This window comes from Netta rufina (assembly GCF_964035555.1).
Source record: "Netta rufina genome assembly, chromosome: 10".
Lineage (NCBI taxonomy): Eukaryota > Metazoa > Chordata > Aves > Anseriformes > Anatidae > Netta > Netta rufina.
In genome coordinates this window covers 1,661,591-1,676,639 of record NC_140133.1, presented here as the reverse complement: position 1 = coordinate 1,676,639, position 15,049 = coordinate 1,661,591, and the positions used below count along the sequence as shown (strand labels likewise).

The 15,049-nt window shown below is 37.3% G+C and overlaps 1 protein-coding gene across 1 annotated transcript in view; it reads right to left on the bottom strand.

The window, feature by feature from the left end:
- ERC2 (ELKS/RAB6-interacting/CAST family member 2) overlaps window positions 1-15,049 on the bottom strand; it is a gene marked incomplete at both ends in the record, with an annotated part of 465,422 nt that overhangs the window by 345,776 nt on the left and 104,597 nt on the right. Inside the window, one exon of the mRNA XM_084292445.1 lies at window positions 6,949-7,023. Coding sequence (XP_084148571.1) covers window positions 6,949-7,023 — 75 coding nt within the window. The remainder of the gene's footprint in view (window positions 1-6,948; window positions 7,024-15,049) is intronic.

Here is a 15,049-nt window from a genome sequence, read left to right as displayed (position 1 = left end):
CTGCATGAAAAGAAAATTACTGAAAAAGAAAAAATTAAAAGCTATCAGGCTGAGGTAGAACAATAAATACAGTGATTATTGAAGCTCTCACAGACACTGCAATCAAACCAGGTTCTGCCATCAGACATCTTTTTAGAAGCTTTCTATTTCTGCTACTGAAGATAAAAGCAAAATTGAAGTTTCATTGCCCTTTAGAATGATTTTGCCCTAAGTAAATTAATACTTACTTACATGACTTGTTATGACATATCATCTGGGAGTAGTCTTCATCAAATCTCTCCAGGTAAGTCTTTAAGAGTCTATTTTCTATTGTTTGATTTTTTTTCTTATATACCATATTTACATTTTACACATTTGCAAATATAATATGGCAGAAATAATTCAAAACACATTAGCCTGTTTCACTCTTTTGAAGGTTTATTCATCAGAGAATAACATTTAAGCTTTATGAAAAATATAAAACAAAGTAAATAAAATGCTTCCAAAATTTATCACAAGTTTGAGTTCTCAAAGGACACGTTTATTTTCAATCAGATCTCTGTGTACTGTGATTAGAGCTGTGTACACTAGTTTTCCTATCTCCAGAAAAAAAAAAAATGGCACTGTCAGTTCAGTATTAACTTCTTATTGGAACATAATCTAGAAATTGAGAGAAAAAAAATGAAAACTAAAATCTGTTTTAGAATCAAAAACATCAGTGATAAGTCCAGAGAGGAGCCAGACTTCACCTTCACTGGCTGTTCAAGGTGTCAAAGGTACCGCTTCCTACGTATGAACAATACAGGACTGATAATTCTGCAAATACACCAGACAGGCAGCTGGCTTGCCCAGCAAACCTGTAAGTTTCCTGTCTGGACAGCTACTAGAAAGCAAGGAAGGTGGTAGCTCAAACTTAATACAGACAGCCTGGAGCTCCCATTGGGTACTGTGACGGGTGGATTTGGGTTGGCTTACAGGATAGGTAGAATGTCTCATAACTTTGCTTTCACTGAAAGTTTTGACAGAGTAGGCACATTCCCATAAACTCTTCTGATTCTGCTGAATCAGCATTTTCCCACAGAAAATTTCAGTTGGAAGCTTTTCAACCAGCTCTTGTTGTGGCACGGGGTCTGGCAATCCTTCAGAAACTGAAATAGGAACAGATGCTTTATTTCCTTCAAACCACTAAGACTTATCTTCATTAGCAGCATTCACTAAGTGGGTCTGTGTAGAATCACTAAGAAGATTCCTTTGCAGCCCTATGAAGGAAGAAGCTTAGTATTAAGTAGTACTAATAAACATCTTCTGCATTCTACAACAATGCAGCTTTTCTGCAGTTTTCGTGTCAGGCCCTCTATATCTCTGGTAAAAGACACAAGGTTATATAGCAGGATTTACTATATAGATCAGGGTACTCACTCTATCTGTCCCCTCCTTCCTGCAATAACCAATACTTCTACATCTTCTGTGTTATTAGAACAATGTTGCAGACATTCTGTGAGAGGGCAGGGCTGTTGACTCCTTGGCCTAGCACAAATTCACCTCTTTGGAACATGAAACTCAACAAGTAATTGTCCTGATGCTAATGAAGAAAATAACATTTCACAATACAAAGGAGAGCAACCCAACAAATGAGTTTCTACGGTAAAGTTTCAAGAATCTGGAAATAAGATCTTATATTTCCAGCCCCTACCAAAAAAAATAAATAAATAGTAAGGCAAAAAATATATACTGTATCAGTCTTTCATCCTTTGAAACGATGAGTAAGAAAAAAAAAAATTGCTACTCTTATATAATTTCAAATACATTTGGTACATTTAATAAACTATGCCTATGAAAAATTTTGCTTGTAGAGCATTCCACAAGCAATCAGCAACAAATATTTGAAATTTCACATTTAATAAAACTTGTATGTCAGTGTGCAAATACACAAATACTATACACAACTAGTCTTACCATAAATTTTTCCAATTTAATGCAGTGAATATTGAGGTTTATTTCTGAAGACAAGGGGAAGTGAAATCTCATGCAATCTTAAAAATAGGAGTATATTGCACTGCAAACACACACACACTTTTGCAGAACCAAACCCATACCTGAAATATCAAAGCTGGATCAATACATAAAGATGGCTCTTTCTGCAAGTAAGGTAAACCACAGATATTTTCATTTACAGCTTACCAGCTTAAGACTTCTTAATTCATGTTGTTAAACGATATAAATTTCAGGATAGTCAATGCTGTACAGTTAGGATGAGCTTTATGTTATCAGTAGGCAACTCATTCTGATTTTTGCTCTCAATATCACTGGTTTAAGTCTGGAACTGTGAACAAGATGAGTAAATTTTGACCTAGTGGTAAACAATTTGGATGTAAGTTGTAAGCGAAGATATCAGTGACCTGGCATCTGCCTGCAAACAAAACTCAAGGAAGTATGCATGGGTGCAATGTCAATTTGTCAATTAAAGGAATGCATTTCAATACATTGGCTTTATTTTGTGCTTTAGCAGACAAAGATTTAGGCATGAGAAAAAAAAAAAGTTACTTGTTCCGGTGAAAAAAAAAAAAAATATTCTGGCTTTCTATTCAACACAAATCATAAAATTACATGAAAGCTGTTAGATATTTATTTACACCTTATATTAGTGTGCATTTGCTACCTCTAGCTTCCACATGCTGTATTTTGTATTTTTGTATTTATTTTCAGGACTTGAGAGGCCTCTTTTATATGAAGATACCTCATGTAGGTTATCTACAGACTATAATCTCTTTTCTATCTACGGAGCTCTAACTTTATCTCTTTGATATACACAAAAAAACTAAACTCCTAAAGTTATTCATTATAATGCATGCTTGATAAACTTTTTTAAACATTCTAATGACTTTTGTCTGAACACTACCCAGTTTATCAACATGGTTTTTTTTAATCCATTGACATTAAAAGAAAACACGGCCTTCCAGTAACTGTTGTACATGTGCCAAACGTAAGTTCTCCTTTACACTCCTAATTAAGGTCTTAAAGATAGGGGTAGGGTGGCATTTCATCTTGTCATTTTATAGAAATTTTGTATAAAATACAACAACTATCACTGAGTATCTAACAGGGACTCATCTTACTTCAAAATTCTGTTAAACACTTCAATCAACAAATATTATTCTCTGAGCTTTATAAACAACTAAACCAGGTCTTGCTTACATGCCTAATTATCAGTAAAATTTCCTGTAACATAATTCCAGTGTCATTCTGTAAACATGGAAGATTCAGGACAGAGCGCCTGCTAGAGACTCTCCATGAGAGAACAGAGCTTTAGGCAACTGTTGAATAATTTCTTCTTTAAAGGAAGTTTATGCTGTGAACTTGACAAATAAAGGAACTGGCTAACCCAACAACAATCTCCATAAATATGAGTTATTTATATGAAAAGTATTCTGAAAAATTCTTACAAGGGGAAATACAACCGTCAGCTACTGAGATGCTGCAAAAGAGGAAGGGACAGTGTTTTCCAACCCATCAAACCCACAGCACTAGAGTCAGGAAACATTCTGCCCCTACCTTTAATTTGCCTATTCTTTTACCCTTGCTCTCTGCCTTAGTTACAGATCACTGGAATTACTCATTGTGGAAAGTACGAGAAGAATCCACTGACTCTATATGTCTTTATAACACTGCAATGAGAGGAAAACCATTCAGAATGTCTTTTTGAACTCATTCCTATTCAAGAAATGCTATGCATCAATTAAAGCACCCAGGCTTCCATTTCATATTCAATGTGTAGCTGACTCAATTCATTCAAACAGAATGGCTGTGGGACCTTCCTTTCCAGCATACTTGAAGGGTTAAAAGTTTTTATTTTTAGCCAAGTCTCTAATGTCTCTTCAGAACCTTCCTACCCAAGAGAGATGGAAGCCAAGAGAAACAGGCATGCGTCCTTGGACAAGAGGTACGACAGATGGGGAAAGGGATAGGAAGTATTCAGCAGTGGCAAAGCCAGAAGAAGACCATGGGAAAGAATAGAAGTAGTTTGTGAGTAGGGAAAACTGCCTCCTGGTAGAGCCTGGGGAGCCAGGGATGGGACTGTGACAAAAACTAGTGTGAAGGGGAAGTGAAATGCACTGAGTGTGATAAAGAGAAATGTCTACCTGCTTGGAGCCTTGGCAAGGTGGGGGGAGGGTATGGGATCAGCTTGCCATATTAGAGGGCAATCCTCCCCCTCCTTCTATCCTCAACATTGCAGGGAAATTATTGCTTCAATGCTCGATCATTTAAAACAAATGTTTCACTTTTTTTTTTTTTTTCAAAACAAATGTTGCCTGGATTAAGACAATTTAAATTTGCAAATTTTCCAAAGCTGGGATTTCTAATGAAAACTGCTGATTAATCATGTAGATTTCAACATCTTCTTTTCAATATTAGACCTACTTTAGAAAGGGCAACCTCAAAGCAGTGCTCAGAGCAAAAGACAGACCTGTGTGCCTTGGAGCTGAGGGGCAGCTCCACCTCTGAATGCTCCAGCAACATGATTACAGCCTCTCCCATGACAAATGAAAGCCCTGGTTATTACAAAGATCAGATTTTTTATAAACAGAAGATGACACTATTCCCAGCTCTCCTGGGACACAAAGACTGTCTTCCTGAACAGACACTGTAAGAGTAGCTCTAACTATACAGTTACATTTTTGTATTTTCTGTATGTGTCCCCACCCTATCCCATACTCCCTCGTTCTTTTCAAAGAATTCTAGTACACAAAGAGGAATTGGGAATTATTTTGTAAACATAACTTTTTTTTTCTTGTTACATTTTGTTGATAACCCACATGGAAGACCATAAACTATTCTAAGCACACTATTTCAGTATCACAAAAATATTAAATTTGTTATACTGAATATTAATAGAAAGGAAAAAAAAAAAAAAAAACAGGTTTCTCAGCTAGTGTCCTACTTTGCCAAAATACACGTTTAAATTTTATACAGACTTCTGAACTGGAATAAATAGTGAAATTCCAAGGAAAATGCACATAAGATTATGGAATATTGAAATTGAAGTATCTTCTCTGCTGTTCATATAATCCAAACTAATTATTATCCATTAATAGGCAGATACTGCATTTAGGAATTTACTGCTGCTGTTGTCACTGTGTGTTAACTGCAACCTTCAGACATACTGAACTCATTTGCTCATAACAGAAGTCACTGGCAAAATGAGACCTTTAATTTGCACTTCTTTCAAGACTGAAATGAAAGACCACCATTAATGTATTTGAGGCAGCATCACAGATTATCCTGAGCATGGTATTTTTCTTAAAGACAGATTCCAGATTCATAGCATTATGTGAAAATATCTTTTTAAATTAGCTTTTTTTTTTTTTCTTTCATTATTGTGGGAAGAAAAGCCACAACATTTCAGTAATATTATATATCAAGAAGAATAAACTGTGTTTAGGACTAAGATAGGTGTTTCATCACATTTTGTCATACCACTCCTGATACAAAAAATATGTTCCTTAAGTTGGATGTAAAACAGTGACCAAATAACCACCAACAGAAGTATTGTTGGCCCTCCTGAAACTTTTGTTTGTTTGGTCTCAGGTTTGGGGGTTTAGTTTTCCTGAGGCACAGGGGGAGTTGGTTTGTGGTATTTGAGTCTTTTAAAAAGTAACATTTAATTCTCATTACTCAGCAATGCTGTGCTTGTTTTTTAATCAAGTCTTACCAAGAAAACAAAATAAGGATGGTGGAGATTTTTAACACTCATTTTAAACAACATTCCAAAACCATGCACACATTATTTTTACTTACAAATAAAGCTCTTATGCTTTTCTGTATAATTTCTGCATTATTTCATTATTAAAACACTTGAGAGCCAGTCCTTTATACTACAGAATAAATGGGCCAGACTTGGAAATAAGGAAAAACAATAGGAGAAATTGCTATGTAAATGTTTTCTGAATAGCACTACTCCAAATTTGTCTGAAATACACAACTGACATGTATATGTCTAAGATACGAAATCTAGTATGCCAGTTTGTTCATTTACAAGAGTTTTGATTAATTTGTAATGAACTCGACTTTTTAAAGAAAAAAGTAAAGAGAAAGACAAATATTTATCAAGTGTCTTTAAAAGAGACACATTTCTGCCTTCAGAAAGGCAGCTTTATAAGTTTACCAAGTATATGTTTTATATATATGAAATTACAGGCCTTCAGATTTCATCTCTTTTCATCCCTAGCTCTGGACAGTAATGGATGCAGAATAATTTTGGTTTAAAGGTTGGAGAAAGAAATACTTATTATTCTTAGCTTCACAGCAAAGTAAATTGAAAAGTAAAAGCAAACATTTAATAGTAAAAGTTATAAACTGAGTAGCTGTGGGTTAACCCTGGCTGGCAGCTGAGCAGCACACAGTGGCATGCTCACTCTCCCTCAGTGGGGTGGGGAAGAAAATCAGAAGGGCAAAAGTGAGAAAACTTGTTCTTTGAGATAAGGCTAGTTTAATAGATAAAGAAAAACTATGTGTGCTAGCAAAACATACAGAATTCATTCGTTAATTCCCATCAACAGGCAGACGTTTAGCCATTTCCAGGAAAACAGGGTTTCATCACACATCTGCTCTGTGGGAAGATAAATGCCGTAACTCTGAATGCTCCCCCCACTTCAGTTTCACTGAATAGCATGCCATTATATGGTATGGAATATCCCTCTGCTCAACTGAGGCCAGCTGTCCCAGCTGCATTCCCACCTTGACTCTTGTCCACCCGCAGCCTGTTCGCTGGGAGGGTGGAGTGAGAAACAGAGAAAGCCTTGATGCTGTATAAGCATAGCTCAGCAACAACTAAAATAGCTGAGCTATCAATTGGTGTTTTGGTCACTAATCCCAACCAGCACCTTACAGACTGCTATGAAGAAAATTACCTCCATCCCAGCCATTCAAGCTAAAAAAATTAATGTATAGGAAAACATGCAAAGACCATACCTTCATTTCAATAACTGTTTGAAGAGCCTTTGTCTTTGCTGGCTCAGGCTGAAGTTGGGTTCTTCTATGTAACTCCTGTGGAGGGACACGATAGAAATAAGCCTGATGACTCATCTTTCCATTATTTTAATCACTCATGAATGTATTGCAGCAAAACAGAAGTCTGATTATTAGAGCATGCAACTCCAAATGCTACAGGTGCTTCCCTCTCTATAATCCCTCTAACACCACTGTAGTCCCTTTCTTATATTACAGTCAAGTCTGCTGGCACATGCACTATTACTGAAACCTCTATCAATAATTAATGTCAACTGTGACAAAGCCAGCAAGTAATTTCTTAGTCCAAATGCAACACTGCTGTTTCTGCCTAGATATCAAAATTTAGTCCATTCAGTTGTGCTACTAGTTCAAATACTGTTAAGAGTCATGTACATGTAAAATCTTCTACTGTTGTTTCATTTTAGTTTTTCCACTGATACCTGAAATAAGCGATTTAAAAACATTATATTTAAATTTGATGTTTTAAGGATAGTAATTACATAGTGGGCTGATGCAACATCCTCTACATTGGCAATAACATTTCAGTTTTCACATTTTCGTATTTTTTACTCATTGTACTGCACACAAAGCAGAAAAAGATTTTAATCATTAGATAAGACATACAATTAACAGAATTAGTGCCTACTGGTCATTGTAAAAAGAGAGAACAAAGATGGCATCACTCAGGCTCTTACAAAACACAGCTGTATCTTGGTCTAAGGTATCACAAAAAAAATGCACATTTACATAGAGCAATGTAGAGCTGTAATGAAACATTACTTCAGAATTTGATGATGCTTATACCCCTCCTACAAACGGTCCAACCAATTTGTAAGAAACCAAAATAGGACAGACTTGGCCATACACAGTTCCCCTCAAAAGGGCAGGACTGCCAAGGCAGATATCTTTCTCACCCTGGTTTTCCTGCACATCAGTGCTCTACATTCACACTTGAGCTAACTTTATAACAATGACCAATACATTTTTGCCTGGTAGGCTGAGAAGCTGGATGCGTTCACTGAAAGACAGGTTAACTGACTCCAGAACCTGAGCTATTGTGTATTCCAAATCGTGCTTCTCCCAGATCGTCTTGAAATTCAGGAAAAAGAGTAATCAAAAAACATAACACCGTGATCCTTATCATCTTCACCATTACATAGTGCAAATATTCACTATTTGTACAGTACCTACCAATGACACCTTAGCCAATAACCAAACCTCCTAAGAATCCCAGCAATGTAAGTAATTACGAAGAAGAGAAATGAGTTGTATGCTGTCTTGCCTATTCTATTTTGCTCATTCTGTGTACCTTCCATAGAAGAGATGTACAAAAACATAATGGTTAAATGGATAAATATAAACTGCTAAATTAGATTCTGACATTAAATACATTAAATATTAAAAATATTGCATTAAATAATAAATATATAGGTATATTTAAACCATCTCTAACATATGAGAACATTGAATTTCTAATTTTGCACTGGGCATTTAAGAAAACATCTGAATGCTCCTTTCTCCTTGTTTTTGTATTTCTATTTTTCTGATTCTCTGTGTTATAAAAAGAAAAATCTTTGCAAATCACCTATCCAGAGGGAATCTTTCAATCACCACCAGCTGGTTGTCTCAGATGAAACAAGTACATTCACCACACAAATGTTTTAGAAAAATAAGAGTATGTCATAGATTTGTCATAACAAAAGTCATGGAAAAATAGCTGGCCAGACCATTATCTGATCAGCAAAAATTACAGCTAATTTTAAGACCAGACTTTGCTCCCCAAAGCCAGATAAACTGAGCTGGAATATAAACAGGATTCCATACATTACCCAGGGAGACAAACCAGAGTTTCCACCCCCTTAGCCAAAGATGAATAGACTGCCAATGATGAGTTTTCCTAGATGTCTATCATAGCATGAAGACTTGCCTCATAATACTTTCCCTGTTTGCTTTATGAATCAATCTGAAGCTGGCTGATTTAAAAGCTTTTCTTCCCTATCCCTGATGGTAAAATGAAGCAGACTAAGATTCTGGAGAAGATCAGAATATTACTCCCACTTTATTATTTTGTGTGGGTTTTCTTCCAATCACATTCAAATGTTTGGAGACTCCCGAAGGGCTCAGTTCTTGGATTTATGTTGGTCTATGTACGTGTTTTTTCTTTTGGGGTACTGATTCAGGGATATACTTTTGGGGTACTGCTTCAAGGATATTACCACTTTATGAGAATGATAACTTATACCGATTGTTTTACTGTCTGAGGTCATCTGAAGGGTTTCAGATTTGCCTGAACAGCTAAGCAAGAGATATTCTGAACATTTCATGAAGTCATTAATAGCCTAAGGAAACCAGATTTTTATCCATTACATCATTTCTGAATGGCGCTTCTTTGTCTTTTTAATTTGAAGGCATTGGTGTCCATCAGTGCTGGTGAATCTTTAAGCACTGCCTCCAAAAAGCACAGGATCAGGCAATTCCAAAATATCGTAACTCAGGCAGGCGGGGCAGAAGGCCAGCCTGGCTGACCAGGGAACTTCTACTGGAGCTTAGGCAAAAAAAGAAAGTGTACGGCTGCTGGAAGGAGGGTCAGGCAATGAGGAAGGAATACAGGGATGCTGTTCGTATTTGCAGGGAGAAAATTCGTGGGGCCAAAGCCCAACTAGAGTTGAAGCTGGCCATGTCTGTGAGAGACAATAAAAAAAAAGGTTTTTTATAGATATGTGAACAGAAAAAGGAGAACCAGAGAAAACATAGGTCCACTACTTGAAGAGGAAGGTCTCCTCACAGACAATGACATAGGCAAAGCAGAGACATTTAATGCCTTCTTCGCCTCTGTCTTCAACACTGATGATGGGCTTTGGGATCCAGGGTGCCCTGAGCTGGAAGGCCATGATGGTGGGAATGATAAACTCCTAAATGACCCTGAACGTGTGCGGGATTTGCTGCTCTACATGGATCCATACAAGTCCATGGGTCCAGATGGGGTTCACCCCAGGGTGCTTAAAGAGCTGGCTGATGTCATTGCAGGACCTCTCTCAATTATTTTTCAATGATCTTGGGAATCTGGAGAGGTTCCAGTAGACTGGAAGCTGGCAAATGTTGTCCCAATTTTCAAGAAGGGCAAGAAAGAAGACCCTAGCAATTACAGGCCTGTCAGTCTCACGTCAGTGCCTGGTAAAATTATGGAGAAGATGATCCTTGAAGTTACTGAAGCGCACCTGGGGGACAATGCAGTCATTGGTCCCAGCCAACATGGGTTCATGAGGGGTAGGTCCTGCCTAAAAAATTTGGTTTCCTTTTATGATAAGATCACCCATCTAGTTGACCAAGGGAAACCAGCTGATGTGATCTTTTTGGACTTCAGCAAGGCTTTTGACACAGTTTCCCATAGGATCCTACTGGACAAAATGTCCAGCATACAACTTAACAAAAACATCATACGATGGGTGAGCAATTGGCTGACGGGCAGGGCTCAAAGGCCTGTGGTAAATGGGGCCACATCTGGCTGGCAGACGGTCACTAGTGGGGTTCCTCAAGGCTCCATTTTAGGGCCAGTCCTCTTCAATGTTTTTATAAATGATTTGGATGTAGGACTAGAAAGTGTTCTGAGCAAATTTGCCAACGACACCAAACTTGGAGGAGTTGTGGACTCAGATGAGGGTGGAAAGGCCTTGCAGAGAGATCTGGACAGATTGGAGAGCTGGGTGATCACCAACCGCATGAAGTTTAACAAAGGCAAGTGCCAGGTCCTGCACGTGGAACAGGGCAACTCTGGCTATACGTACAGACTGGGTGATGAGATGCTGGAGAGCAGCCCCGCAGAGAGGGATCTGGGGGTTGTGGTTGACAGCAAGTTGAATATGAGCCAGCAGTGTGCCCTGGCAGCTAGGAGGGCCAACCATATCCTGGGGTGCATCAAGCACGGCATCGCTAGTTGGTCGAGGGAGGTGATTGTCCCGCTCTGCTCTGCACTGGTGCAGCCTCACCTCAAGTACTGTGTGCAGCTCTGGGCACCACAGTACAAGAAGGACGTTAAACTGTTGGAGAGTGTCCAGAGGAGGGCGACGAAGATGGTGAAGGGCCTAGAGGGGAAGACATATGAGAAGCAGCTGAGGGCACTGGGCCTGTTCAGCCTGGAGAAGAGGAGGCTGAGGGGGGACCTCATCACAGTCAACTACAACTTCCTTGCGAAGGGAGTGGAGAGGCAGATGACCTGTTCTCTGTAAACACCAGTGATAAGACCCACAGGAAGGGTGTTAAGCTGAGGCAGGGGAAGTTTAGGCTGGACATCAGGAAGGGGTTCTTCACCGAGAGGGTGGTTGCACACTGGAACAGGCTCCCCAGGGACGTAGTCACTGCACCAAGCCTGTCTGAATTTAAGAAGTGATTGGACTGTGCACTTAGTCACATGGTCTAAACTTTTGGGCAGACCTGTGTGGTGCCAGGAGTTCAACTTGATGATCCTTATGGGTCCCTTCCAACTCGGGATATTCTATGATTCTATGATAATTTCTTTTAAGAAAAAGTCCAGGGAGCCTAAAGAAACTTTGGGTAAGGGAGAGGTAGGGAAGGGTTGGCTGTTTTTTTGTTTTGTTTTTCAACAAACAAAAAAGCACAGCGTCAGGGATAGTTTAACTTGCACTCCATCAAATGGAACTCTTGACACTTACATCCATGTTAAAGTACTTATGCCATCATCTCTGTAACCATCAAGGTCTATAACACTAATTTCTCAGATATGTGCTCATTTAGGAAATTACACTTTCGTTACATCCCCTGACATCTGTTTCACTGCAATTGCTATTACATCTGAATAACTACTTCTTACATACAAATTAATTATAATCCTGCATAATCAGATACCCACACCACATAATTAGCCCTAGAATTTCATAATGATGCTTAGCTGTCAAGGTGGTTAACACACCCCCACAAAATTGACATGTAATCAGATCTTTTTCTTCAAAATTCTCTAGTATTCTTTTAGACCACAATGAGCCTTAAATGAAAACTGGCTGTTGCTTTCTCCTTCCATGTTTCTGAGACATTAGAGTAGCATTCACTTTTTATTTTTCTGGCCTCATGAGTAACTTCAGCACACCATTTTAATACTAATTTAAGCATCAGAAAATACCGAGAGGAGGCATTTTATATACTTCCTTAAAAATGGTGAAACAAATCCTGTTCCTTTGTTCAGAAATGGATAAGATGACCTTTCAAGATTTTCTCATTACTGACTGATATTCAACGCCTGCACTACCTAGCATCAGCTATATGAACCTAATACTAATTTAGGTTGAAACAAAACTGCCCTTTCATCCCAGCTTTATTGTAACTCTTCATCACTTGGCTGGAGGAAAGCCAGAGTGCTACAAACTGATCTTTCTTTTATTCTGTTTCTGATGTATTAAAGTCCCTAAGATCATTGATAACTGTCTTGTTCTGATTAGATGAGATTTACTGAAGTCTTTCAGTTCAAAGATTACATAAACACTGTTAATGCAGTTCAAGATTTTACCTTCTATTTACATAAAACCTCCTCAAATAGCATTACACAAAGTGATAAAATGAAAAGGACTGTTGCAGATAACAGGCAGTTTAGGGATGGCATCCAACTCAAGAAATTCTCAGTGAGTGCTTCTATTTCAAGTGGTAATTTTTAAATAATTAAAGAATAGGATGAAAATGGAATCACAAAAGATTTTTTAAAAAGAAAAAAGTCAAAATTTAAGACATATAAAAAATAAAGATATAATACAAAGACATCATAGTTAAATAACCTTTGGGAGAAGTGAATGATTAAAGATGGCAGCAACTTTTCCTAAGGCAACATAAGTACAGGTGTAGAAAACCATTCTATTAGTAAATCTAACTTCTTATATTCCTAATTAGGATGTACAAGTCAGTAATTTACAGCAGGTGATGGTATAAGAGCTGCTAAGTCTCTCAAGTACCTCAACAAAACAGACTGTTTCCATGCTCCTGGCAAAGGAAGCCTTGGTATTATTTCTACATGACTAGCTTCTCTGGACTTGAAAATTTAAATCAGGAATATATTAATAATTCTAATCAATTATTTCATTTAAGTAAAATCACACCACTCACCAAAAGTATCTAAACAGTACTATCTTTAGCCAAAAATACCATTAGAAAGACCAATCAAATAATACTTAATGAAAATACTACAAAAATGTAACATATAGGAATTAATTTATTTGTAATGCATAAGCTCATCTTCTCTTTCCTGCTTTCTACCCCTTCCCATCTACCCCTAGCCAAAATGGCATCACAGTAATTTAGATTAAAGCATATTTAAGAAATCCTGATCAAGCTATCTGTCTGGAAACTGACAACAATAAAAAAAAATTCCACGTCTGGCTGCAGTGTGCAGTAAAATAAAACATGCTCAGAAATTATTCCAAAGCACACATTGCCATTGGTCTTCTTTTACAGAGCCAGTACTATAGGTACATGAGCTCTGTGAGAACCAGTTGGGATTTGACCCAATTTCTCAAACTATGTTTATAGTTTGAAGAAATGAAAATGTGAAGACAAGCTATGAAATGAAAAATTATGGGAAACAACAAATTGATAGCTATATGAGTTCTGTACTAGAGAAAGTTTTTTCATAGAATAGGTGTATTACAATTTAAATTCTCAGTTAAGCAGACTACTGAAGATGCAGGCCTAATTTTCTCTCCATTGAGCATTTTCCGATAAATGGACAAATAAGAGTTGAGATGAATACCAATGAATTTAGCGGTAAGTTTCATGAATTAAATACTAACAAGCTCTGAAAAACACATCAATACTCCAACACCACAGATGAGTCTAGCAATAACCTCACTGGCCTCAGTATTACTCTTGGACAACTGTTCTTAAACCACTCCTTGCCTACATTAGAAATCTTGGCTGTGTGAAGACATAGGGGAGAGAGGAACAAAGTTTTTACACCAGGATAAAACCACCATAATGAATCACTATCTATTAAAAAAAAATAAAAATCGTACTTCAATATATTCTTGAACTCATGCATAAAATAAGAACTTACGATATGTTTTACCAAAGTGCCCCTGAAGACTCTAAGGGAAAATAATCTGAGCATTAAGAAACTCAGCTTTTGACTTGTATGTCAAAAGCACCTTAAGCAACCACATATGTTGTCATACTTGAAGAGTGTCCTCTGGCAATAGACCACATAGAAAAAGTTTCAAGCAAAAAGGTGATTTGTGTATGGAGCTTGAAATGCATGTGGGACAATTCAGTTTCTAATTGAAAGCACGTCGAATGTTCCCTGAAAGGAGCTACTGAAAAGGTAGTTTCACCATATTTCTTGAGCATTTATTTTCTTTGTAGAAGGAAAAAAAATATCTAGAGGACTATGTCTTTTTGTGCCCAAAATTGACGCTCTTTTTTCCTCTTACTAAAATTATTTCCCAAAATAAGAAATGTTATTGCCTCACAAATATCTTCCAAGAAAGAAGCCTGTTGATGACTTTGTTCTCTCTTTTCCTTATCTTAATTTTGTTTAAAAATCCAGAACAAAACCCGTGAATGCATGTAAGTAAAGGAAGCCTATATATTTGTTGTCAAAGGAAGTGGATGACAACCAAAAAATAAAACTTCCAGTCAACACTTCTATTTATGCGACATACACAGTGAATACATTCTGGCTAAAAGATTATTTCTACTTTTCACAGTGTGTACAAAGTCTAAAACTGCATGAAAAACTATGCCATTAAAAAAACAATCAAACAAACAAAAAAACCACATTAAAATAGACATTTATCAATAACTTATTGTACTAATAGAATTCACCTGATTTACAGTAAATAAGCAAGTGAAATGGATTTATAACAGAAACAGTTGTATAAACCAAGATTTTCTTTTTTTTTTTTCCCTGTAATAACAGAATTTCACCTTAGGGATACTGAGAGTAGACTTCCCTAGCCCCCACCATCAGCAGGATGCAGCCAAATCTTAAAGGGTGACATTGCAGCAAAGATTACCAAATACAGTTCTAACATCTAGAACACAGAACAGAGTTGCAAAATGTGGCTTG